The 25,596-nt window shown below is 56.9% G+C and overlaps 11 protein-coding genes across 11 annotated transcripts; all 11 read left to right on the forward strand.

The window, feature by feature from the left end:
* Positions 1–212: 212 nt before the first annotated feature.
* Positions 213–1,997, forward strand: DQ04_00501040 (serine/threonine protein kinase; the record flags this gene model as incomplete). Its single annotated transcript, XM_009309119.1, has 1 exon — positions 213–1,997. The coding sequence occupies one exon, from the start codon at positions 213–215 to the stop codon at positions 1,995–1,997; it is 1,785 nt and encodes a 594-aa protein (XP_009307394.1).
* Positions 1,998–2,422: 425 nt separating this feature from the next.
* On the forward strand, positions 2,423–4,816 carry DQ04_00501050 (beta-lactamase domain-containing protein; the record flags this gene model as incomplete). The annotated part of the gene is made up of 1 exon (XM_009309120.1): positions 2,423–4,816. One exon carries the CDS (start codon positions 2,423–2,425, stop codon positions 4,814–4,816), a length of 2,394 nt encoding a protein of 797 aa, XP_009307395.1.
* Positions 4,817–5,538: 722 nt separating this feature from the next.
* Positions 5,539–7,233, forward strand: DQ04_00501060 (hypothetical protein; the record flags this gene model as incomplete). Its single annotated transcript, XM_009309121.1, has 1 exon — positions 5,539–7,233. The coding sequence occupies one exon, from the start codon at positions 5,539–5,541 to the stop codon at positions 7,231–7,233; it is 1,695 nt and encodes a 564-aa protein (XP_009307396.1).
* A 605-nt stretch (positions 7,234–7,838) lies between these two features.
* On the forward strand, positions 7,839–9,806 carry DQ04_00501070 (tuzin; the record flags this gene model as incomplete). Its single annotated transcript, XM_009309122.1, has 1 exon — positions 7,839–9,806. One exon carries the CDS (start codon positions 7,839–7,841, stop codon positions 9,804–9,806), a length of 1,968 nt encoding a protein of 655 aa, XP_009307397.1.
* Positions 9,807–9,981: 175 nt separating this feature from the next.
* DQ04_00501080 (amastin) lies at positions 9,982–10,506 on the forward strand (the record flags this gene model as incomplete). The annotated part of the gene is made up of 1 exon (XM_009309123.1): positions 9,982–10,506. The coding sequence occupies one exon, from the start codon at positions 9,982–9,984 to the stop codon at positions 10,504–10,506; it is 525 nt and encodes a 174-aa protein (XP_009307398.1).
* A 564-nt stretch (positions 10,507–11,070) lies between these two features.
* DQ04_00501090 (putative p-glycoprotein) lies at positions 11,071–14,898 on the forward strand (the record flags this gene model as incomplete). The annotated part of the gene is made up of 1 exon (XM_009309124.1): positions 11,071–14,898. The coding sequence occupies one exon, from the start codon at positions 11,071–11,073 to the stop codon at positions 14,896–14,898; it is 3,828 nt and encodes a 1,275-aa protein (XP_009307399.1).
* Positions 14,899–15,815: 917 nt separating this feature from the next.
* DQ04_00501100 (myosin IB heavy chain) lies at positions 15,816–19,298 on the forward strand (the record flags this gene model as incomplete). The annotated part of the gene is made up of 1 exon (XM_009309125.1): positions 15,816–19,298. One exon carries the CDS (start codon positions 15,816–15,818, stop codon positions 19,296–19,298), a length of 3,483 nt encoding a protein of 1,160 aa, XP_009307400.1.
* A 265-nt stretch (positions 19,299–19,563) lies between these two features.
* On the forward strand, positions 19,564–20,400 carry DQ04_00501110 (hypothetical protein; the record flags this gene model as incomplete). The annotated part of the gene is made up of 1 exon (XM_009309126.1): positions 19,564–20,400. One exon carries the CDS (start codon positions 19,564–19,566, stop codon positions 20,398–20,400), a length of 837 nt encoding a protein of 278 aa, XP_009307401.1.
* A 326-nt stretch (positions 20,401–20,726) lies between these two features.
* On the forward strand, positions 20,727–21,644 carry DQ04_00501120 (hypothetical protein; the record flags this gene model as incomplete). The annotated part of the gene is made up of 1 exon (XM_009309127.1): positions 20,727–21,644. One exon carries the CDS (start codon positions 20,727–20,729, stop codon positions 21,642–21,644), a length of 918 nt encoding a protein of 305 aa, XP_009307402.1.
* A 291-nt stretch (positions 21,645–21,935) lies between these two features.
* Positions 21,936–23,255, forward strand: DQ04_00501130 (hypothetical protein; the record flags this gene model as incomplete). Its single annotated transcript, XM_009309128.1, has 1 exon — positions 21,936–23,255. One exon carries the CDS (start codon positions 21,936–21,938, stop codon positions 23,253–23,255), a length of 1,320 nt encoding a protein of 439 aa, XP_009307403.1.
* Positions 23,256–23,675: 420 nt separating this feature from the next.
* DQ04_00501140 (hypothetical protein) lies at positions 23,676–25,016 on the forward strand (the record flags this gene model as incomplete). The annotated part of the gene is made up of 1 exon (XM_009309129.1): positions 23,676–25,016. The coding sequence occupies one exon, from the start codon at positions 23,676–23,678 to the stop codon at positions 25,014–25,016; it is 1,341 nt and encodes a 446-aa protein (XP_009307404.1).
* Positions 25,017–25,596: the final 580 nt, after the last annotated feature.

Genomic DNA, 25,596 nt, shown 5'->3' on the forward strand with positions numbered 1-25,596 from the left:
ATATATATATATATATATATATATGTGTGTGTGTACTATGTGCATGCTTGCTCTCTGGCCTTACTGCTAGTTCTCATCGCCGCTTGTTGCCGCCTTTCGCCACCCTCTTTCTTCTTTGTTTTTTGGGGGGTGGGTGGGGAATGATCTCCCTCTATTTACTCTGGCAGGCCGTATAGAGAATACAAGATAGAAAGAAGGGTAATTGCGGAGTCATGAAGTCCACCGAAAGCCTCATAGAGGCCGTTAGGCCGCCCTTCTCAACCTTAGAGCACATCAACACTCCCCTCGCCAGGGACGACGACGGCGGCAGCAGCACGCCGCTCTCGGCTCTGCAGCAGTTGGGCTCCCGCATGCCGCCAACAGTGCCGGAGACCCCCGCCAAACAACGCCGAACTGTACACGGGGCGTTCAATGAATCACACTTCACGCAGATCAGTACCAACCACCGCCCTCCGCGGAGCAGTCTCAAGGACATCCGCAAGGCCCTCCCTTCCAGAAAGCGGCCATCCGCTGAGCTTTCACAGTTCAGTGCGCTGCAGTTAGACGACACAGCAAACTCCACAGTTCTGGCCTTGCAGGACGGTGGCAGTGCAGATGCTCCACGTCGCTGCAGCACTCTCTCCACAGCGCCGCCCCCCCTCTTTTCCGCGACCGTCCTGTTCCCGTCGCAGCCCTCCTCCCCGCAGGGGGAGTGGATGCCGCGGCGCGGGTTGAGCGCGTCGCTCATGCGCGCGTTGCCGGAGGTGCTGGACGACTCGCAGGCCGACACGGAGTGCTCCAACTTCTTCAGCCGCCGTATCCTGACTGATTACCGCGAAGTGAAAGAGCTCGGCTGCGGCTCCTTCGGCAAGGTCACGCTCTACGAGGAGACAAGTACTGGCGCGCTGGTTGCGGTGAAGGTGTCCCCGCCCCTCGCCAGCGCAGAGCAGCGACAGCGCTTTGTGCAGGAGCGTGCCGTGCTGACACTTGTCCGCGGGTTCCCACACGTCGTGCAGCTACTGGATGCGTGGGAGGAGGGCCGCACACCGCAGATTTATCTGCAGCTGGAGTACTGCAAGGGAGGCTCCGTCGCTGACGCCGCCGAGACGCGGCGCCGCCGCGGCGAGCGGTGGGACGAGCGAGAGTTGTTAGTCTTCCTTGCCCACGTGGCGCTTGCGCTAGATGCGCTGCACAGCGCGAACATTGCTCACATGGACTTCAAGCCGGATAACGTGCTGATCGACAATAGCGGCGGCTACAAGCTCACCGACTTCGGCTGCAGCGTCACGCTTAACGAGGAGGGCCGTCCACGAAGACCCCTCGTAACGAGCGCACAGCGGATGTGCAGCATGACGGACACCGGCCTGCTGAGCGCGCCGACGCAACTCAGCATCGTCAGTGTGGAGGAGGGCGACTGCCGCTACTTATGCTCCGACATGCTCAACCAGAAGCGGTATCTCAAGGCGGGTGACATGTTTTCTTTTGGCATATCACTCTTTGAGCTCATGTCGGGCGAGGCGTTGCCGCACCACGGCGCGCCGTTCCTTGAGCTGCGCTGCAACCCGCCAGTGGCACTGCTCGAGCGCCGCGGTTACTCGTCGCGGCTCATTGACCTCACAGTGGCGCTGATGCACAATGACCCAACAGCGCGGCCGACAGCGCGTGACGTGCTGCGCTTTGTCCAGCTGCCGCCGCAGGCCCCACTGGTGGTGACGAAGTGGGCTGCTCTAGAGTGCGGCTCCACGGAAAATGGCATCGAAAACGGCAGCAGCAACGAGAAGCCGGAGCTGCTGGATGTGCGCTTCATGCACGCCGCTCTTGAGGTGGCGTCTCGGCTTGTCGACATCGTGCGCCGCTCACTCGGCACGGGGCTTGCGAGTAACGGCAACGGTCATAGTAATGATAACATCAGAAGCACCACCAACGGCGGTGGTGGTGGTGGTGGTGAGGCTGCGCGGCGGCTGCGTGTGGACGTTGACGTGTCGTGCACGCCGAAGACGCCGAGAATGACCAGATGATTAAATGACGGTGCGTAGTGTGCACGCACACGTGTCCCCACAAGAACGAAAGAGAGAAAGAAAGAAAAGGTAAGCGAGGACCTGGAGGGGATAGAGAGGGCAAAAAGACGGGACGGGAAAGGGAAACATTTTGAGAGGCAACAAAAATGGCGAAGGGAAGTGGTTATCGTCGCTGTTCTTGTTGCCCTGCACATTCCCCCCTCACTTTGTAGATTTACAGGCCCAAGCCAGCACGGGCTGGCCCATTAGACTCTCCTGCGTGCTGCGGGGATGTCTTACATTTCCCACCATACACTTTTCGTCCGGCGTCTGTGGGCGTGGGTGCAGATGTGTGTGCTTATATGTTGTTGTTGTTTTTTTTATTTCTCTCTGTTTCCTTATTAATTGCATCTGCCCCCCATCCTGAAAAGGAGCTGCATGTGAAGATGCAGGAAGATGCGGGGCAGGGGAAAAAGTGCCCGCCTGCGCATGCAGCACACGCTCTGCAGAAGCGAAACCGCACCTGTTTCCGTGCCGTAGTGATTGAGGTGGCGGGTGCCTTGGACGACCCTGTCTGCCAGGATGTCACACGACGCCTGCGGCAGTACCGCAACCGCTACGCTCCCATTCTGCGGATGATGGCGACACTGGTGGCGCCGGCAGTGTCAGAGGTTGAGCTCTTTGGGCACGCAGGCCGCGACACAGATGCTGCTGCTGCTGCCGTCGCTGGCGGTGGCGGTGATAGAGATGCAAAGGATGGTGTACGAGACGTAAAGAAGCAAGAAGAAGGCAGCAGCAGACCTGAGAAGAAGTCGCGCATTGAGCCACTCATTACGGCCCCCAGCGCCGCCGTCGTGGCGGGGGGGAGCGTCACCGTTGTGCACCGCCTCCACGAGGGCCTTGCAACTTCGGCTACGGCGCAGATGGAGATGTTCATGGCGTATCACTTTATCCCGCTGGCGCTGCTGCACAACCGCCGCGCGGACATCGCAGCCGAGACGGCGCCGTTCGTGTTGCGCCACTACGTGCACGAAGCGACGCGCACCGCCTCCTTCCTTGTGGCTGATCTCACTGAGCGAACGGCGGTCATCATTGACCCGCAGGTGGACACCTCCATGTACGAGGCGGATCTGGCCACGCTGAATCTCCGGCTCGTCGGCGTGGTTCTTACACACTGCTTTGTGGACATCGCGATGGGGCATGCTGCGCTGCTCCAGCAGCACCCAACAGCACTGCTGCTGAGCGGCGCACCGTGGGCGCCCGGCGGCGATCTGCCGAGCGAGGCATGGCCAGTGTTGTCGCTCAGCCCACGCTTGCAGCTGCGGGGAATTCCCATCCCCTCCTTCTCGCCGGAGTGTGTGGTGGTCGAGCTGCTGCTAGACTCGGCGCTGCTGGCTCTTTTCACTGGCACCGTTATCGGTACCGACGCGGTGCCGCGCTACGAGTTTTACGCCGATTATCCCTGGCCTTCACTGTCGCTGGGCAACGAGTCACCGGTAGTAGTGGCGCAACGCTTTCTCAAGGAGCGTCTCTGGAGCAGGTACTTTGCTCCAACAGCCGACGGCAGTGGTGATGATGCGCGGGCGCTGGACCACGTGATTATCTTCCCATCCCACGGGGGCTACAGCAACGTGACACATCAGTTGGATTTGTACTGGGCAGCGCATGTGGGAGATTTAAAGCGGATGAAGCACTCTCGCATGGTGCTAGACAAGCTGTTGGACGCCGACGCATACACCACCCACGTGCATGAGCGTCCCCCACTTCCGAAGCCAGTGCTGATGTCGCACGTGCGAGAATGGAACATTCTTTCAGTACCCTCCGCTTTTGGCGGCAGTGGTGCAAGGCTTATTGCGTCACGCTCGCTGACGTCTTCAGTTGGGGCTGCTGCTTCTGCTGCTGTCATGCCAATTGTTGTCGACATCAGAGACACTGCCGAACATGAAGCGGTGCATCTGAAGGGATCTGTGAACGTTCCTATGAGCTTTCCTGCTGACGCCTACGGCGTCAAGAAGGCGGAGCTGTGGCTGCAGTGCATCTTGCGCCCACGGCAACCTGTAATTGTGCTTTGTGCCAACGAGCAGCAGCTCTCGCTCGTACGGCAGCGCCTTGCGTTGATTTCCCCGGGTGCGACAATCGAAGCCTTTACCACAAAGGATCTTCAGGCACCCTCCACCCTGCCTTTCGCATACAGCACTGGGGAGCAGACGCACGGCGGCGGCGACAGCAGTAGCACTATCAAAACAACAACAACAACGTCTTTTCCACTGTCAACGGTATCCGACTACTTGCCGCGCCAGCTTGTTTGGGTTGTTGACGCCGCTGCCGCAGCTGCCCAACGGCGGGTTGATACCTATCAGAAACTTCACGACATCGAGCCAACGGAGGGCACCTTGGTGCTGGACTGTCGTACTGCCTACGAATTTAAAAATGGCTCCCACCGACACAGCGTTCACATCCCCTTGGCAGACCTCTGCGAAATGACGGCACTCGACGAGGTGCCTCCAGCGTCGAAGGACACCAACGAAGACGGGGCGCGTGCCGGGGACTTTTATGGGCCGTCCCCGCATCTCGGGCATGTGCTCCTTGAGAAACTGTATGAGAGCTCTCTGGCAGCCGGCATCAGGTGCCGTCCGCTTTGCCGTGGCATTGAGAGGATTATTGTGTACTGCGCTGGCGGTTACCGCTCCCTCATTGCGGCCTCGATCCTGCGCCGGGCCTTCGAGGCAGCTGCAGTGTCGATGGAGGTGCGTGACGTTGCGGGAGGAGCGCTGCAGATTATGAAACAGCGGCCCGACCTCTGGACAGTAAAGGACCGCTCTATCATTTGCATTAGCTGACCGCGCTAAACGCGTGCGGGGAACAGAATAAGAGGCTATTGCTCACTCCACGTGCAACTGCCGCTCCCCGTACGGCGTAGGTAATTCCGTTCCCCTTCCTGTGAAGCCCAAGGATTATTTTTATTTCTATGAAGTTGGCGGAGGAAACCCTTGAGGGTGTCTGCCAGCTGAATCTATATGCGTATGTCGGCGTGTGTCATGTCGAGGCGTTTATCGCTTCAACATCCCACGCGCTGCGCTTGGGTTTCTCGTTTCTCTCTCTCTCCCGTCGGAGGCGTGTGCATGTCTGTAGTGTGGAGCCAGGACACAATCACATGCAGCTGGGGAAACGCACATCGTCAGGGCATTATCCTGGCGGTGGGGGGTAGGGGGTGGAAATAACGACAGGGTAGCTGCTGTAGGCGCAGCTTGCAAGAGTCCGATCCGATGCGAAGAGACGTGTAATGGGAAGAACGTGCATTGGAAATGTTTTCAGTGCCGCTCACGATAACCCTCGGCACAAAACCGATATTGGACAGACAAGTGTTGTTGTTGAGAGGCCGTTTGCTTCGGCGGTCTGGAAGGGTTGCATAAGCAGGTGTTGCTCTCTCTCTTTCTTCTACTCACTCACTAACTCATACATGCACGTAAGATTCTCGTGTTGTGCGCTGGCTCGTTATCTTTTTTCTTCCTCTATCCGTTTTCCTGTTCATCTCTGTTGTGTGTGCGTGGCGGAAGGAAGTATGGATCTTCAAGAGTGCATTCAACATGTGATGGAATACCGCCCCAGCGTTGACGGGGGCACGGTGGATGCGTCACCGCTGCTGGCCGCACTGCAGCATCTCATAACTGCCGTCACGGACGTTGATCAACTCGGCGACGGGCTGCGGCCACTCGTGAAAGCGCTCGTCACTGCAGCGGTACACCTTCCGGAGCGGTGGGACGACATCCTTCAGGCCCTTCGCGGCGTTCTGGCAAACTCCACCGTGCCATGGCCTCACCGCGCCTTCCTCCTGAGAACGCTACCGGCCATGCTCGATGCCGCGCCCGGAGAAGCGCAGCGGCCCCACAGCGACGCGCTGTGCGAGGTGCTGGTGCGTTGGTCACTGCCGTCGCCAGGTGCGGAAGAGTGCGACTCGCAGGAAAGCGCCGCGCAGCAGCAGCACCACGCCAAGCAGCAGGAGCGCCGCGTCGCGCTGTCCGCACTGCTCAGCCTGCCACCAGAGTGCGCCACCTCGGTCGTGGCGCAGCTGACCGCGCAGCTCCCGAACTCTCTGTCGACGTGTGTGGCAGTCGTGACGAACCCATCCGCACACGACGCATTGAAGCGGGCATTTGAGGCGTGGCTCTGTGGCGTCCCCGCCTCTCCGCAGACGGCACAGATTGAAAAGACACTCAGGGAGAACTTTCGCGGCTACGGCGCGGCGCGGTGTGAGCAACTCTGCACAGTGCTCATATCGCGGGAGCCGCTGCGGAGTGCAGAAGGCCTTCCCGCACTGCAGGAGGACCTGAGCGCTCTGGTCGCGGCGGACGCGTCACACTCCGGCGTCGTGAGCAAGAGGCTGTCCTTGGCGTTCCTGTTTGAAAAAGCTGTGGAGGTGGTGAGCCTCGTGTACGCGCCGGAGAGGCCTCACCTGCAGATGACCCTGGAAGCCTCCGCCGTGCCGCTCTCTGTTATTCGCACACTCGTGCAGCTCACCGACGAGGCGTCAGTGACGCCTGATAGCATTAGCAGTGAAGAGATGCGGAAGCTGTGTGTGTGTCTCATGGTGATAGACTCTGCGGATGCGGCACTAGATGCCCCACTGCCGCTTCTCGAGTGTGTGCTTCACCTTGTCCTCCGTGCGCTGCCATGTGCACCGGCGACGGATGAAGGTGCGCGGCCGCTTCTGGCGGAGATCGCAGGCATCGCCGGTACGCTCCTGCCCGTCATGGAGGACGCGGTTCTGAAGGTCCACTCCGCTGAGCACCTGCTGCGCGAGCAGAAAGAGTCCACGAACGGCAAGACACAGACGGAAGGGGAGCTGAAGGAGGAGAACGCAGTAGAGGGAAAACAGGCAGTGAACTCGGCAGAGATGAGCCGGCAGAGTGCGTTCGTGGCTGCGGGTGTTGCGCAGACCGTGGCGCAGTTGTGTCGCATCTGCCGGAGAAGGCGTCAGGGTAATGGTGATCAGCAGCAAGAGCAGCAAGAGGGCATTTCGAGAAAATGGGCGGAGGACGTGGCAGCAGCAGCGCGCACCACCTTACCGTCGTGGAAGCGGGAGAAGGAGGGCCCCATTCGCCGCGATACATTGACGTTGCCGCAGTCGCGTCAGGCTGCAGCGAGTCCCGCGTTAGGAAAGAAGGAGCTGCAGCAGGCACGTCGACCCAGCCACTCTAATAAGGGTGGCGGCAATCGCCCGTTTAAGCGTCGCCGTCGGGATGCACGGCTGTTGTAGAGGCGCGCGCTAACACAGGACCGTCTGCTTGCAAGCTCTTTAAGGACTTGTCCGCTCTCCATGTGTGTGTGTCTCTCTATCTCTCTCTGTGTGTGTGTGTGTGTGTGTGTGTGTGTGGAAGAGGGGGGAGTTCTGGTCTAAGACGCTGGAGAAAAGAGGCGAGGTAGAAAAAAAACAAAATTGCTTGTATGCGCATCTCTCTTCTGGGCCGTCCCAGCTGCTGTCCTTTTTGTTTTTCTTTTTGCTTTTCACGATTCCTTCCGTCGCACTCCCCCCTTCCAACATTTGTGCGCAGCAGAATAGGTATTTTGTTTCTTCCGCTTCGTGCCACCGGTGTGCGGGTGGTGGGGGACCGTGAAGAAGAAGGAGGAGGAGTGTGCGTAGAACAGCACCACGCCTGCGTGTGTGCGGGTGGTGGTGGTGGTGGCGGCGGCGGCGGAGGTTGTAGGGGTGTGTACCTTGTATATATAGCAAGCTCCTCTTGAGTTGCCACGTGCGCACACGCTGGTGTTAGCTCTAGCCCACACCGACAGGGGACATCGCAACAACAACAACAACAACAACAACCGCAGCGCAGCGGCATGTGGGGGCACACAAGACGACTGATGCCCATTGCGGCGTCGGCGGCGAGCAAAGCCACCCTGGCAGCGACACCAGCGGCGGGGGCGGCAGCACGCGACGGAACAGGGCAGATGAGCCTGCAAGGTCTGCGCGTTGCAGCATTTTTCGAAAACTGCGATACGGCAACCACTGAAGAGCCGATTGCTATTGGACAGATAACCGCACAGATATCCGAATCGGTGTATGCTGTGTTCTTCAAGGAGATCGCACTCTCACCCGTAATTGAAGTTGGCTCGCGGGTGTATGTCACATACGGCCGGGACGCGCAGTTCGCTCCCGAGACCGGAAGGATGAACAACGAAGTAGCGCCTGCGAATGAGGCGGCGGTAGCAGCTGTAAGTGCCGCAGTGCGACGGCAAGGCACAGCAGCCAGTGGTGCGAAACGGGCTATGGGTGGCACACCAGTAACAGAAGCAGTGGTGTCCCCGGCAACCCCCATAGCGGCATCTTCCGCAATTACAACAGATAGTGTCGCAGCCAGTGTGCGCCCCTCGCACTCGCCCAGTCCTGGCACAATAATAGGCGGCCTTGTGGCAAAGGTCAATGGTAATGGCACATTTGCAGTCCTCCTGGATAACGACCGCTTTGACCTTGCCGTTCCACGTGAGATGATCACGTTCTCAGAGGGACGATCCAAGTTTGTGTCTAACGAGAAGTTCCAGGAGGTGCTGGAGTGGGTGAAGTCCGCTGGTGTTGACCGCCGTTCCGACCAGGAAAGCACATCATGCATCCTCTTCCATCGCGGCTGGCGTGCGGATAAGCTCTACCTCCTAGACAGTGCAGATGTGCACTGTCTCTCGCATCTCAACAAGTCTGTACGCATGAGCGTTCTCGAGAAGTCCGAGTGGGAACGCGACCAGCACAGGCAGAAGCGCGAGCAAATCAAGGAGCGCATCAAGGAGAAGGAAATGCGGTACGTCCTCACCAAGTACAGCGGCGTCTTTAGTGCTTGCGTGGCAGTGCTTGGTGTTATGTCTGTCTTTGGGTGGAACTTCAAGAACTACAAGAAGCAGCAGCGCTCCTACCAGCTTGCGATCGCAGCAAACACCCTCTCTCAGCACGGCAGCCGTCTGGCGCTCAAAGGCAATGTGCTGCGCGAGGCGGAGGAGCAGCGCGTGCGACAGACACTGCGGCAGCAGGACCTCTCGCACCCGCGCATCGTCGTCTTGGTGGGCTTCTACGGCTGTGGTAAGAGCCTATTGCTGCGTGCCGCCGTGCGCAAGGAGAAGATGGCGGCGGTGTTCGTTGAGGTCCGCGCGAACGAGGACCCGCTGCGCTCCATCGTGAAGTCGCTGGGCGTGCAGAACATTGACGCGTGTGGCGACCTGCTCGACTTTATCGCCGACGCGTCGGAGCGAGCGCGCAAGCTCATGCACGGCGCAACGCCGCTGCTGGTGCTGAAGCTGCGCGATGGCAGTTTGCTGCCGCGTGTCTACAACGAAGTGTTGGCGCTTGCCTGCGACCGGCGACTGTGCCACGTCGTGATGGAAGTCCCTATGGAGTCCCTCACAATCGCCATGACGGCGCTGCCACGCCTCGACTTCCATCTCATCCCGAACTTCTCTGTCAGTGAGGCGTTCAAGTACACGCAACACATCATCGACCCGCTGGAGCTGACAAACTTCGTCGAGGTTGTCGGCACAAACAGCAACGACCTTGACGAACTTTTTGCGGCGGTGCAGCATACACGTACATCCGCCATGGCGTACACGAACCAAAAACTCGTTAAGGCCATGCGCCAACTGCAGGCTGCGTGGGCAAAGGACCCTTCACTCCGTGAGGCAGTCATCAATCTCGCGCAGTTCCCGTTCGAGACGGGGCAGCGTGAGGGATACGATTACTCCAGCCTTCGTAATGAGGCTTTACGCGACATCGTAATGTACAACCCTGTAACAGATGTCTGGATGTTTCACCAAAAAGTATTTCACACAGCAGCCCGATGCTGGCAGTAGGCAACCGTGCGCCCGCCCATGCATGCCACATGCTCTCAAGGCTGCATTATCCCCGCTCCGAAAATAAATTGTTGCCAATGTACCCTGTACCCCTGCCCGCGCAGAGGGGATGCTTCCTTTACACTCGTCTTCTTTCCTTGTCTTCAGTTTTCGCTCTCCAAAGACTCAGCAAACAATGGGCAAGCTTGGCGCAATTCTCTATGGTGTGGTGGGCCTCGTCGCCTTCCTCTTCGTGCTGGTTGGTACGCCGATTGATCAGTTCCGCTCCAAAAATGTTGATATCATTGGCAATACACATTGCCTGACACTGTGGGGAAACAAGGCGAAGTGCTACAGCACGAAGTACGACACATCCATAAGTGAGACGTTTCCGGGATGCAACACACTCGTAAAGCATTTCAAGGCGGCGGAGGCGTTTGCCATCATCTCGGTTTTCGTGCTGTTGGTTGCGGCCATCGCCGGGCTGGTGACGTGCTGCTGCTGTGGATGCCTCAGGTGGGTCGCCAGCTTGCTGTCAGTGGTCGGTATCGTGACAGTCGTGATCGTATGGGCATTGATGGCACACGCGTATAACAATAATGTGAGCGGTTGCATGTCTACGCCCTTCAAGCACCGCTACAAGTACGGTGCTGGCTTTGCCCTCATCGTGACTGGCTGGTGCCTCCTCTTCGTCGCCCTTGTCGTTCTGAATTTGTTCTAGACGCCCCGGACGTTGGCGACTGGCGAAGCAGGAGGGTAACCTGGAAGCACAGTTGCGCCTGTGGGGAGAATTGTGTGTATTTCTTTTTTTTTATGGGAGCGGGTGTAAGACAGTGACAATGAGAAGGAAGTTTTATGTTGATAATACATATATATATATATATATCTATATCTATATATATCTATATCGCACCCGTGAATATGATAGGGTTGCAGAAGTGGCGTCACTAGTGTCACTTCAAGCGTTGACCAGCCGCCTCGTCGGGCAGTATCAGCGCCAGCATTTTTTTCGGGGGAACGGTTTTTTTGTTTCCTTTGTAGACGCCTTAGCGGGCCGCTGTTTTTTTTTTTTTTTGTGATGGTGAGAGCGATGTGTTTAAAATGGTATGTGGGCCTCCCTCCCCCCTCCGCGCACACTGTGTGACCCTCATTCTTTTCCTCTTTCCCACTCTCTTCTCGTGTAGATTGCGCCTCGGTGCTGCTAGGGGGGGGACCACCCGGTCTTGGGTTTAGGCGTGTGACTGCTGTGTTGAGTGCTGCGCACTCTGGTGGGGAGCCGTTGGGTATGGTGTCGTCAGAGGAACCCACTGCAGAGGCCGGCGGTGCGGCGTTGCACGACCCGGCGCTTTTTTCCGCCAGTGGGGATAAATCAAAGTACAACGAGGCCGCCCTTTCTGCAGAGGATACCTCAGCGGCAAAAGCAGAAGCAAAGAAGGTCTCTGCACTTGAGGTGTTCAAGTACGCCAGCAGGGCCGATGTGGCAATGATGGTTGTCGGAGGCTTCGCGGCAGCTGCAGTTGGTGGCTCATCGCCTGCCTTTTCTTTTGTCTTTGGTCGAATGATGAACGGCCTTCTCTCGCAGGGCAACGCGGAAGAAGAGACAGCGAAGAGTGCGCTGATTATGGTTTACATTGGGATTGCCGTCATAGTATGCACGGCATTGTACGTCAGCTGCTGGACGATTGCGGCGACGCGTCAGGTGGCGACTGTTCGCATGCTTTACTTCGAGTCGGTGCTTCGGCAAGATATCGGGTGGCACGACGCACACAGCCCTGGCTCACTCACAGCACGGATGACAGGAGACACGCTTGTCCTGCAGAACGGCATTAACGACAAGCTCGCTCAGGGCATCGTGAACCTGTCGATGGGTGTCTTGGGCTTCGCGTTTGGCTTCGTCTTCTCGTGGGAACTGACGTTGGTTATGCTCGGGATGATGCCGCTCATCGCCCTCATGGGTAGTATCTTGGGGAACGTCATGGCGAAGATGTCAAATGCATCCCGTGAGCACTTCGCCGCGGCGGGGTCGCTGGCCACGGAAGTCATGGAGAATGTGCGGACGGTGCAGACGTTCGGCCGGGAAGAGTATGAGGTGGAGCGGTTCCGTGTCGCGGTGTTGGCTGCGCAGAAGGCGGGCATCAAGAAGGAGGTCACCACATCGCTGGCCGCGGGTTCGACGCTGGGTGTCATGTTCATCACCTACACGATCGCCTTTTTCTTCGCGTCCTATCTCGTGCAGTGGGGCCGCCGCGACGTGGGGGCGGTCGTCTCGTGTTTCATGTCGGTGCTCCTCGGCAGTTTGGGCATCGGGTTCGTGTCGCCGTCGTTGTCGGCATTCGCAGAGTCGCAGGCGGCGGCACAACACCTCTTCGAAACAAACAGCCGCACACCGGAGATTGACGTGGACGCCGGCGGGAAGCCAGTAGGGGGTTTCTTCAGCGCTATCGAGTTCCGCCACGTCCGCTTCACGTACCCGACGCGCCGAAGCATGACGCTCTTCACGGATCTCTCGCTGGAGATCCGGCGGGGGCAGAAGGTGGCGTTTTCAGGAGCCTCAGGGTGCGGGAAATCGTCCATTATCGGGCTCCTTCAGCGCTTCTACGACCCTATCAGTGGCGAGATCCTTGTGGACGGCACTGACATGCGTGAGCTGTCGCTGAAGGAGTGGCGTGACCAGATTGGCATCGTGTCACAAGATCCCAACCTCTTTGCCGGTACAATGATGGACAATGTCCGCGTGGGCAAGCCGGATGCAACAGAGGAAGAGGTGATGGAGGCGTGTAGGAAGGCAAACATTCATGATACCATTATGGGTTTGCCTGACAAATACAACACGTCTGTTGGCGCTGTCGGCTCGCAGCTGAGCGGTGGACAGAAGCAGCGACTCGCGATTGCGCGGGCAATCGTGCGGCGGCCCGCCGTCCTGCTGCTTGACGAAGCCACCAGCGCGCTCGACAGGAAATCGGAGATGGAGGTGCAGGCGGCCCTGGACCGCCTAATGGGAGAGGGCGGTATGACGGTGATAGTTGTGGCTCACCGCCTCGCGACGATCCGCAACGTGGACCGCATCTACTACTTTTCCTACGATGGGGTGCGGGGCAGCACGATTGAAGAGGTGGGAACGTTCGACGAGCTGATGCGGAAGAATGGGATGTTCGCCGTAATGGCCATGACGCAGGGTGTCGCTGCAGCTGCCTCCCCGGCAACGCATCAAATGAGCACTGCGGTCGTTCCCGACGCTGATCTCAACACCTTCCTAGACGATGAGGAGCTCGCAAAATTGGACGAGGAGCAGCCGCGGACGGAGAGGCAGATGGTGCCGTACGAGGAGCTGGCGGAGTGGGAGACAAGGCGCACAAAAGTGTCACTGTGGCGCATTATGGGCCTGGCGAGAGGGCAGACTATCCACATCGCATTTGCCATTCTGGGCTCCATCATCACGGGTGGGTCGGCACCGGCCAATGGCATCCTATTCGGGAAGATACTCGCTGTCCTCGGACGCTTCGGTGTCGATCACGACGAGGCGGCCCTGCGGAGCGGCACGAATCTCTTTGCCCCGCTTTTCCTCGTGATGGCGTTTGGAACCTTCACTGGATGGGCGCTGCAGTCCCTATATGGCTACGCGGGGGAGCACCTGACGACGAAGCTGCGCGTCATGCTCTTCCGTCAGATCCTTCGGCAGGACATGAGTTTCTTTGACATCCGCGGCAGAGACGCCGGCACGCTCTCTGGAATGCTCTCCGGCGACTGTGAGGCGGTCCATCAGCTTTGGGGGCCATCGATTGGGCTCAAGGTGCAAACATTCTGCACGATTGCAGTCGGTCTCGTTATAGGTTTCGTCTTCCAGTGGAAGTTGGCGCTTGTGGCCATGGCTTGTCTGCCCATCGTGGCGGTGGCCAACTTCGCGCAGCAGCTGATGGCAATGGGGCTTACTCAGAAAAAGGGAGGAGGTGCCTCCGATACTCTCGTCACGGAGGCTCTGTCTAACGTGCGCACTGTCACCTCCTTCAACCTAAAGGATAACCGCATTGCCCTGTACCGTAATATAGTGGGACGCGAGGTCCCGAGAGACATGAAAAAGGGTGTCGTGATCGGTGTGATCTTCGGCTTCAGTCAGTTCGTGTTCTACGGTGCCTTTGCGCTGTGCTTCTGGTACGGCGGGAAACTAATCACAGCAGGCGAGGCGACCTTTGAGAAGGTTGTCGTCGCTTCTATGGCGGTGCTGATGGGTGCGATGGGTGCGGGTGAGGCTGGCGGCTTCGCATCGAAGGTGGCGGACGCCGATAAGGCGGCGAAGCGTGTTTTCAGCATTATTGACCGCATCCCGGACGTGGATGTGAGGCGTGGCGGGGACACTGACATGGGTAGAGGCTGCGATCTCACGCTCCGGAAGGTGAAGTTCATATACCCCGCCCGGCCAAAGCAGTTGGTGCTCGCCTCTGTCGATATCCGCTTCCGAAACGGCACCTTAAATGGTCTTATGGGGCAGACGGGTTGCGGGAAGTCGACGATTATTCAGATGTTAGCGCGCTTCTACGACAATCGCAGCGGAGTGGTCGCTGTAAACGGCAAGGACATCCGCAGTTTGGACATTTCAGCGTGGCGGTCAAACATCAGCATTGTGATGCAGGAGCCAGATCTCTTCAGCGGAACGGTGCGGGAAAATATACGCTACTCCCGTCCCTCCGCCACGGACGAGGAGGTTGAGGAGGCTGCGCGCTTGGCATACATCCACGACGACATCCTGAAGTGGCCTGAGGGATATGAAACGCAGGTGGGATACAAGGGTCGCGCTCTCAGCGGTGGACAGAAGCAGCGTGTGGCCATCGCGCGTGGGTTTCTTCGCCGCGCCCATCTGATTCTTCTGGATGAAGCGACCAGCGCGCTCGACAATGTGACAGAGGCGAAGGTGCAGCAGGGCATCAACGAGTACCAACAGAAGCACGGTATTACCATCATTAGCATCGCCCACCGCCTGACAACCATCCGCCACTGCGACCAAATCACGCTGCTCGACAGTGGTCGTATCATTGAGAGCGGAAGCCACGACCACCTCATGTCCCTGAGTGGCGAGTACAGGACGCGCTGGGAGCTCTACACCAATGTCTCGAACTAGGCGCGTTGGAAGCGGGCTTGCCGTTCCCAGCCAAATGAGGGCATGACTCCTGTAATATATAGTTTACACAATTAACGGGGGATTGAGGCAGCAGCTGAGTGCAGTCCCTGTTCTGAAAACGTGTTGAGCGGTCGTTTATTTATAGCATCATTTTTTGTTAACTTTTTGGTCTCACTGTGGCGCGGGCTCTCCCTTGAAGCATGCCTTGTACCACATGGTGGGGAGTGGGATTTATGCTGGTTTTCTTTTGTGTGTAAAGCAGGAGGCTATGCGTGCGCCTCCACTTATCGTTGCAGCGCATGGGGGACCTCTTGCCGCAGTATCACGAAAAAGAAAATGAAGGTGGACGCAATGAAGAGTAATGGGGATTGGGCGCAATGCCGTTGATGGGGAGGGGGAAAAAAAAAAAATTGAAAATGAGCCGTCTTCCCCGGTCTATATGTCCCTGAACAAGTTGTACGAAAATGTACAATCGTACAATACACCATCCGATAAAATTTTGATGTCCCCTTTCTTTTGTTTCTAGTAGTGGTGCTGCTTTCTGTCATATGTATATATATATATAACGAAAAGCGTGTTCCATTTCTTTGCTTTTGTGTGTGTGTGTGTGTGTGTGTGTGTGTTCTCACCTTTGGTTCGTCGCGTCGTTGTTTTCGTACTGTATTGCATTCTTACCTTCACGTTGCCGCGGCTTCCTCCGCTAGAGAGTTGTCTACGACTCTCGCAGACGCGTGCAAGTGCTGCTCTCGTGTGGCATCCTCCTTCCGATGTTCTGTCAACGGAAACAGCATACACTTGGGTAACTCACGTGGCGCCGTATTGATCACAGTCCTTTTTGTTGTTGATGATGATGTTGTTGTTCCTCACTTGTTGCGGCAAGCTAACCGCAGGCGCGGTGAGTGTGTAGAGCGGGTGACATGGCATGTGTCGACTTTAAGAAGCCGATCACGGTTGGCGTGGAGGATCTTGTGCTGCTACCACAGCTCTCTGACAAAACCATCATGGAGAACCTCAGGCTCCGCCACAGCAAAGACATCATCTACACGAGCATCGGACCCGTGCTTCTGACTGTGAATCCGTTCAAGAAGATTCCGAATCTCTATAGCGAGGAACGCATAGAATTCTTTCGAGGTGGTGGAAAGAGCAGCAGTGGTGGTGTCGCTGGATGCAACCACGGTGGTCCGCACATATTTGGCTTAGCGGAAGAAACCTACCGTACCATGGTGTCCGAGGAGGAGAACCAGTGCGTTATCATCTCTGGGGAGTCAGGGGCGGGGAAGACAGAGGCGTCCAAGCACATCATGCAGTACATCTCCGCTGTGTCGGGCAACACACAGGAGATGCAGCGCGTAAAGCACATTATCCTTGAGTCGAACCCGTTGCTGGAGGCATTTGGTAATGCAAAAACTGTTCGCAACGATAACAGCTCTCGCTTCGGGAAGTTCTTTGAGATCTTCTTTGACCGTCTAGGTGGTCCTGTTGGCGGCCGCATGTCAAACTTCCTCCTTGAGAAGTCGCGGGTGGTAAGCCAGCAGAAGGGGGAGCGGAACTTCCACGTGTTTTACCAAATGTGCCACGGGGCTGAACCTGCACTTCGAGAGCGGCTGCGGCTGCGTGACGCGGACGAGTTCTTCTACTTAAACCAGGGCGCCGCGCTCGACCGCGCCGGCACCGACGATGCGGAAGAGTGGACGGCGACGCTCGCAGCGATGGAGGCGATGTCGCTCACACGGGCGGACCGGCAGGGCGTTTTCGAAGCGTTGGCGCTCATACTGCACATCGGCGAGCTGCAGCTCGCCCCAGCAGTTGCAACAGGCGATGCCGCGTCGTTGACTGTGGCAAACCGTGACGAGCTCTCTTTCTGCGCTGGGCTTCTGGGTGTTGATGCGGCCGCATTGGAACGGGCGCTCACATGGAAACGGCTTGAGATGGGTGTCAGTGAAGTGGTGGATGTTCCTCTTGATGTGCAGCAGTGCCGCAACACGCGTGATGCCATTGCCAAGGCCCTGTATCACCATCTGTTTGATTTTATTATTGAGACTGTGAATATGGCGTTGGGAGAGAAGAAGCACGACTTGATGCTTGGTGTACTTGACATTTATGGATTCGAGGTATTTGAGAAGAATGGTTTTGAACAGTTCTGCATCAACTATGTCAACGAAAAACTGCAGCAGATATTTATCGAGTTAACACTAAAGGTGGAGCAAGAAGAGTACGTGCGGGAGAAGATACCATGGGAGGAGATCAAATACTTCAACAATAAGATTGTATGTGATCTTATTGAAGGCACACAACCGCCCGGACTATTTGCTGTGATTGACGATGTGTGCGCGACGATGTCGAAGGAGGCGGAGTCTGTTGCCGACATCAAGATGCTTGACAAACTGGACGCCGCACACGCTGGCAACCCGCACTTTCACCGGACTGACCAGGGATTCTGCATCAAGCACTACGCGGGTGACGTGCAGTACAATGCGGATGGATTCACGAACCGGAACAAGGACCTCCTTAGCGCTGACGTTGTTGCGTTGCTCCGCTCTAGTACCAACAGTTTTTTGCGTAAAATCCTATCTGAGATCGTTGTGGTCGAAACGGGAAGTGTAGGTGGCGGCAAGAAGAAACGCACGACAACTGCCGGTTTTAAGATACGCCAACAGGCTGCAAATCTTGTCACGACGCTCATGGGCTGCAACCCGCATTACGTCCGGGCCATTAAGTCAAACGACGAAAAGCGCCATAACTTTCTGGACGAGGCGCGGGTGCTGCACCAGGTGAAGTACTTGGGTCTGCTGGAGAGTGTTCGCGTTCGACGAGCGGGATACAGCTACCGGCAGTACTTTGACAAATTTCTGAAGCGCTTCAAGTACATCAGCCCTGCAACGTTTCCCCGCCCATTTAGGGGTTCAGACGCCGAGGCCTGCAGTGCCCTCCTGCAGCATGTCAGCAATGTCCTTCCAACAGGCTCGTGGCAACTGGGCCAGCACAAAGTGTTTATCCGGCAGCCGCAGCACCTCTTCGTCCTAGAAGACCTCCGTGAAGAGGCATTTGACAAAATTGTCTACAAAATTCAACGCTCATGGTACCACTACCGGCAGAACAAGGATGGGATTCTCCTCAAGGCCGGTATGGGGCGCCTGTACGCGAAGGCAGGGAAGGCACGACGGGCCGACAGTGTGTTCCGCCCCTATTTCGGTGACTACCTCGACTATCGCTCCAGACTTGTGCCGCTGCACCCGTGTGTGGATTTTAATCCCATCGGAGTCGCATGGAAGGAATACTTTTCAGAGACGGGAAAGCGGTATTACCACAATTTCATCCTCCAGCAAACCCAGTGGGAGCGTCCGCGTGAGCTATCACCGCAGAAAATAATCTTTAGTGGTCTTGTGGAGCGTGTCTTTGACCATGGAAAGGCACTCTTGGAGAAAAACTTTTTTATCGTGACCGATCTTGCCGTCTACCTCATTCAAGAGCAGGTGGAAACGGTCGTGCAACCATCTGTGAAGCCCACACGGAGAAATCCCCGTCCCACACCACCCATATCCTCCACTGTGAGAAGATATATTCTGAAAAAGCGGATTGACATGCGTCTGTTGTCAGGGATTTCTCTCACGAAGCATGCCGATACGCTTCTTGTGTTGCATTTCTATCAGCCGTTGACGCCTTACCGGCAGGTGGTGCACACAGCAAGCAAGCACGTCCACAAGTGTGAGTGTTGTGGGAGCAAACTGTCGCCGGCCGCAAAGAAGCAAAACTGCCCAGGCTGTGGGCGCCTTTGCTGCTCGAAAAACTGCCTTCTCTACACACGGCCGTTCCCGACCCTCCTGGGACACTCAAAGCCGGTGCGAGTCTGCCCGAATTGTGTGCACGGGGAGCCGTATGAGCTCGTCGAGGACGTAGTGTTGCTGAGCCCCATGAAGACGGAAATTGCCGCACTGTTGCGGAAGACGTACCGACAGTTGATGGGTAACAAGGTACCGTTGAGCGTCGACAACGCGCTGACGTACCAACTCGCTGGTGAAAGTCAGCGGCGGCACCTCACCGCCATGGCCTCCGAATCCATTACGGAGACAGCCGTTCTCGCTGCAGGTCCCGCCGCCCTCACGGTGAGTGCGCCGCTTGGCATATCACAGGAGAAGATCCGCGCAGTTGAGACGGCGCGGGAGCAGCGGCGCATCGCTCTGGCGGAGCGACGCCGGCAGGAAGAAGAAGAGGAGCGGAGCCGCGAGGCCGCGCGGGAGCGGCAGCGGGCGGAGGAGCACCGGTGCATGGTGGAGGAGCGCAAGAAGGCGCGAGCGGAAGCAGAGGAAAGTGCCGAGGCGGAACGGATGCGGCGCGAGCAAACAGCGCGGGAGCGGCGTGAGGAAGCGGCGCGAGTTGTGGCGGAGCGATCGACGTGGTAGCGCGTGGGCCGTTGCGCGGCCGCTGCTTGAGAGAGGAAGAAGGGGGCGAGATGGCCCACGCACATACATGGGTGCTGAGAGGGTTAGATGGGAGAGAAAGAGATGGAGGACACGTGATTCTGCCTGTGGGGGTGTTTTTCTTTTGTTGGGTTTTGCACTTTTGTCTTTCAACTATTACTATTGTTATTCCGCTGCAGTGCTTTCTTTCTTCATTTTCTTAATTCTTGTCGCATCAGGGAGTGGTGTGTATTTCTTCGCCCGCGTGATGGAGTCTGCGGCGCTGGTGGGTGTTGGCGGTGTGGCTAGCCGCAACGACGGCGGCTTCACGCAGACCCGCTTAGAGGCGCTGCGGCAGGAGCTGGTCGCGAAGCAGACGGAACTGGACTCCTTGCGTGCGCTTCCGCGAGAGAACAAGTACCTGCGGGGGAAGCTGCTGGCGCTGAACGACCGGGTGAACATCATGGCGGCGGAGTGGGCCGAGCCTGTCAGCGGCGAAGACATCAATCTTCGCGCACGCCTGCTGGCGTACCAGCGACACAGTCGCATGCTTCAAGAGGAACTGGAGCGCAAGGAGGACACCATCGTCGAGCTGCGAGGGGAGCTGGATCAGAAGGAGGAGGATCTCCTAGTCAGCAAGAGGCGCTGTGCTATTCTTTTCGAACGCCTCCAAGCGTTGGGAGCTGTGACTGTCAAGAGCAGCGAGGAGACGGCAAAGGACGGCGCATGCGCACTGGTCATGACGGACGAAGATGACCCGACGAGTTTTCTGTCGCTGGTTCGCAAGGTGCGCAGCGTGGAGTCGGAGCGGGAGTTGCTGCAGGAAAAGCTCATATCTCTCCAGGAGGACTATGAGCGGCGGGGGTTTCTCGTGGCAGCCGTTCAGCGCGAAAATGCCGCGCTGCGGGCATCGGTCTCTCAGCTCATCCAGCAGGTGCAGCTATCGACGATGATGCAGCTGGGTGGCACAGCGGCGGGCTCAGTGGAAGGTAACGAAGGGTGGCGTGACGCCGTGGATGAAAAGCAGCGAAAACTTCTCGCCTATCGCACCCAGCGCGAGGCGAAGAAGCCTACGATCGTACAGGATGATTCGAATGGTGGATAAGCAACAAAGAAGAGGAGTGGGCGCCTTGCTGGAGTGTGGCCCTCAGGTGCTTTTTGCACATAGCGTTTTTTTTTTTTAGTTCTGTTTTCTGTCGTACAAGTGTCAGTGTATTAACGCATCTCTTTTGCCATGTGGTTGGTGGTGTGCTGAGCGTCCGAAGTGTGGCGACTGGTGGAGAAGGCCTCTTCAAAGGCTTGTTTTAGTTGTGGTTCTTCTTGTTGCTGGTTCCTGTTGTGTCTTTCCGTCGCCTCCAATGAGGGAAAAGCCAGTCTACAGTGGAAATATCAGGGGAGGGACCGAAAAGGTAGCCCACAAAAGCAAGGGAAATGTCCAACGATCCTGCAATAAACACGGCACTGCTGAACTTCTGCGCATCGCTCGACAACGGCCCGAAAAACAGCAGCAATGCTGACGCTCCCACGCACCGCAACCCAGAGGACATGCAGTGGCTCAAGGAGGCGCTGCAGTCCGTTGAAGCGCCGGAGCGGCAGGTACGCCGCCTCTTGGACACAGTGGCTCGTGACGACATAACGGAGGACGCCTGCGCCGAGGCACTGGAGGAGTTGAGCGATTTGGTGGAGGATATCAACTGGGCCATCGAGTTCTCTCTCATGAATGGACACAAGACTATATTGGACCTGCTGCAAAAGGGTAAACTCGCTGCAGAGAGCGCAAAGGTGCGCCAGAACGCGGCGATGGTCATCGCTCATGCCGCGCAGCTCAACGAGCGCGTGCAGAATTGCTTTGAGGAAGCGCAGTGGCAGAACGTGTTGGTCCCGCTGCTTGAAAAGGAGGAGTCCTCCGCTGTCTTGGCGGCTCTTTTGCACAGCTGCAGCTGTCTTTGTCGCAGTTACGCACCGAATGCCCATCTCTTTTGCCGTGCAGGGGGAGTGGAGTTGGTAAAAGTGCTCCTAGGAACGGAGGACACCGGTTCCCCCATCAGTAGCAGGATCATCAGACGTGTGCTGTTTCTCATCACGTATCTGGCGGATGTGGCCGATTTCGAGACTGAGGGAATGCTTCGCCTCATATGCAAGCATGCCAAAAACCCCGACGACGAGGTGCAAATCACTGCGGCGCAAACACTAACGGCGTTTACAGACAAATCCTTCGCTGTCGTCAAGAGGGTGATGTGCGAGGAGGCACCTGAATGTCTCGATTCCTGGAGGAGCCGAAACCTTGAAGAGGACGACTGCCGGAAGATGTTAATAAATGTGTTGGATAAAGAGGGGCACGAAGGTTAGTTAATCGAAACGGGTGTGGCTGCTGCGTTATTCTTATTATTGCGATTGTAAAAGATTTCGTTTAGTTAAGAATATCGTCAATGTGAGGCATTGCGATGGAGCCATGGGTAGGCTCTGTCTCACATGCAGTTGTTTCTGTCCCTCTGTGTGTGGGTCGTTTTTTCTTCACCCTGTGAATGCCCTTTTGTTTTTGTTTTTTCCTATTTGTTATTTTGTTTTCGTTACGCTTCCACAGGCCGTCTCAGCGAGGGCCCGCACGCAAGACGCGAGTCCAGTAACAGCTGAGCCAGCATGAAGATACAGCCTGTTGCGGCCGGCATCCTTCCTGTTGATCTCATCGACGCCATTCGCGGCGGTGCCGTGACGCTCAGCCAAAAAGGCGACAGCACCATTCTTTTCCACGACGCGGCCGCTGGTGTGGAGTGGAGCTTCGACCTCACGCCGGCGGAGGAAGAATGTACTTTCCGACACCAGCTGAGCGGGGCGGGCGGAAGCGCGCAGATCCCGCGCTTTGCTGCTGTAAAGAAGATGTTGCTAGAGCACGAAGATGAGGTGCCATGCACACTCACCGCGGAGCGTCCCGACACTCCACCGCTTCGTCCGAGCGTTACTGCGGCGCCGGTGACGCTTGCGGATGTCTTGCAGCAGCATCATGCCCTCGCGGTGAAGGTGGCGCACACTTTGGCGCCGGCGCCGCGGGACCACCGCGAGTTTCTCAGCGCCGTTGCGCCAGTGGACAGTGATGCGCTGGACGCCGTGCTGCAGGTGTTAACACGGCTGAATCGCCGCGGGCAGCGGGAGCTCGAGGCAGCCGGGTACGAACTTGTCGACATTGAGCGCTACGGATCCAAGGCGGTCAAGCAGCAGGTGGCGAATCTCGCCCTCCCGAAGGTCGCGCATGACAAGGCGGTGTTGGACCGCTTCGCCCTGTACGCGGACCGCGACGTGATGTTGGCGGTGTGCTCGAAGGGCATCATGCATGGGCTTGGAACCGCCAAGCGGCAGCGACACAATGACACTGACGACGACGATGACGATGATGATGATAACAACGCGGATGAGGGCGAGGAAGGAGTGGCGAGGCGAAAGGCGGTGGCGGCGACGCAGGCAACAAAAACAGAAAAGGCGTCGCCGGTGCTTCTCACTTCCATGGAGCAGAGTGGAATTCGGTGGGGCGATGGGGACCTCACAAGGGAGCCGTGGGTCATGCCGTCGGCAGTGAAGGAAGCGTTAGTGCAGCGGCAGCAGGCGGAAGCGGCGGCGAGGTCACGTGTGAACCATCCGCTGGCGTCCATGCCGATTGTGGACGCAACACAGCTGACTGCTGCACGCGGCCATTACGTTATTCTTCAGAAAGAGTATCAGATTGTGTACGACCTTTTAAGGCGCCTGGAGGACGTGAGCGTGGCGGCAAGGGGATGGTGCGAAACGAACAATGGACGCCTCTCCCAGAAGCTGCGCAAAGAGCTGGAGTGTTGGTTTGAAAAACAGGAGGGGCCCCGTGCGACCCTCACCACATCGCTGGATATTCTGCATAAGGCGCTCTACCAGCTGAAGCGGGAAATTGAAGATTATGTCAACCTCCGCGAGTGGGGGGTCGTGCCGTCTTGAGGAGATTAGAAGATTTAAATGGCCGAAGAGGGAGATGATGTATGCGTCGGAGAGAAGGAAGGAGTCTCTCTCTCTCTCTCTCTGTGTGTGTGTGTGTCTGGCTGGTGGCCCTACCACTGCGTTGTTGAGCCGTTCTTTGTGTTTGCCCTTGCTGTTTGGCAGGGCTACTCTCAGAGACCGATATTCAATGGCACCTCGATGCCACTGGAAATGTTGTTTTTTCCTGCTTTTTTTTTGCTTTTATCCCTGTGGTACTTCTTCTTGTGTAAAGTGATATATTGTCGTCCTTGGCAGACGGGCAAACGTACAGTGGAAGGGGAGAAACAGGTCTGTGGGTGTGTGGAGGGATACTTGTATTAGCAATTCCATCCAACAGAGGATTGGGCCCGCTAGAAACACACACACACACACACGAGTAGGATGATCTCGCAGGAGGAGCCACAGCAGCAGCAGCCCCAGGCATCGACCCCACCGCAACCACCACCGCCGCCGCCACCGCCACCGTACCCGCTTGGTGTGGCCCTTCCGCCGGAATACACTCCACCACCCGATAGCCAACAGACGCGTACGTCATCACCGCCACAAGAACAGCCTTGTGACACCGACGACATGTACGATGACCATATCAGCTTTCTTCGCACCGTCAAGGCGTTTCGGTCGTACCGAAAGCAGGCATTAGCCGCACGTGACACACGGCTACAGAACTTCTTGAAATTCCATCAGCAACACAAACAGTCTCTTTGTATCGATCTGGACTCCATGTTTTCTACCTACCTGGATTGTATAGAGACGAACAGCCGTTTTTTTGAATCCGTCTGCAACGCTTCGACGGAACTGTTCGACACTTACTGGCCGATGGGTACCACCGTGCAGATGGAAGACGTTCCTCCGCCTACTGCCCTAGACCTCGACAAGGTCTTTTCCACCCTGCGGCAATTTGTGCGTGACTGGTCGGCAGAAGGGGCGCCGGAACGCGACTCGGTGTACCTGCCTATTCTCTCCACGCTGGAGGAGTGTTTCCCCAACCTGGAGGGGCGTGCGTATGCGAGGATTCTCGTTCCCGGTGCTGGGCTGTGCCGCCTTACGGTTGAGCTCGCGTTGCGGGGCTTCGCTGCACAGGCGAATGAGTTCAGCTACCACATGCTCATTGCGGGACACTACATTCAAAATCACGTCGTCTCCTCGTGTCAACACAAGATACACCCGTACGTTGACAACACCAGCAATATGGTGAACCGTGAGGACCAGTTTGCGGAGGTGCTTATCCCTGACCTCTGCGCCGCTGAGGCTATTGACCAGCTGCGTGAGGGCCAGCACGTATCCTTCGGTGAACTCTCCATGGTTGCGGGTGACTTCACGGAGGTGTACGCAAAGGAGCACCAGCGAAAGAGCTGGAGTGCCGTGGCAACGTGCTTCTTCATTGACACTGCTCACAACATTGTGGAATACATGGAGATTATTTACAATCTGCTCACACCCGGAGGGTACTGGGTGAATGTTGGACCGCTGCTGTACCACTTTGCGGACTCGTCCGATGACGTGTCGATTGAACTGTCACTCGGGGAGGTACTCACAGTGGCGCAGCGCATCGGTTTTGTTCTTATCCGCCCGCCGACATTCATTGACACAACCTACACAAATAATCATCGAAGCATGAAGCAGCTGGTGTATCGCTGCGCCTTTTTCTTACTACAACGGCCGCTGACGGAAGCAAAGGAGCGGGAGCAGCAGCATGGAAAGCTGACGGTGGACAAGATATAACAAACTTGGAGTACACTCGAACGTGCGCACACAAACACACATACAGACTTTGCAAATAACGAAAAGTGGGAATAGCGTGGCAGGGATGAAAAAGGAGCAGGATCACTCTTGCACGTAACATGGCCGCCAGACACCTGCTCTGTGCCGACGAAATGTCCATTTGTTTTCGACGTACGCACACAACATGCGATCTTGCGCAACTGGGCAAGAGATCATGTTGCTGGTTTACTGAGTGGTCGCTGCCTATTTTTGGACCTGCGATGAAATTCCCGCCTTCTCTCTCAGTCCTGTTCGAAACTGTTCTTTATGGCGTCTTCTTTTGTCAATGTGTATGGTTGCCGGTGACCGATGATAATTCAGAAGAATAAAGAGCGGGAGAGTGATAAGGAAATGTCTTGCCGAAGTGGGTGGTGGTAACGTGGTTGGGGGGATGGCTCCAGCACGACCTCTTGTTTTGCTCTCCTCCATTGGTGTCGCTGACGCTCTCTCTTTTCGTCTTGACTTCTGATAGCAATGCTGCAAGCGGTACACAAGAAAAAGATGGCAGCGTGAGCACCGACGGAGTGCGTATCGTAATGTT

This window comes from Trypanosoma grayi (genome assembly GCF_000691245.1).
Source record: "Trypanosoma grayi strain ANR4 Tgr_50_V1, whole genome shotgun sequence".
Lineage (NCBI taxonomy): Eukaryota > Euglenozoa > Kinetoplastea > Trypanosomatida > Trypanosomatidae > Trypanosoma > Trypanosoma grayi.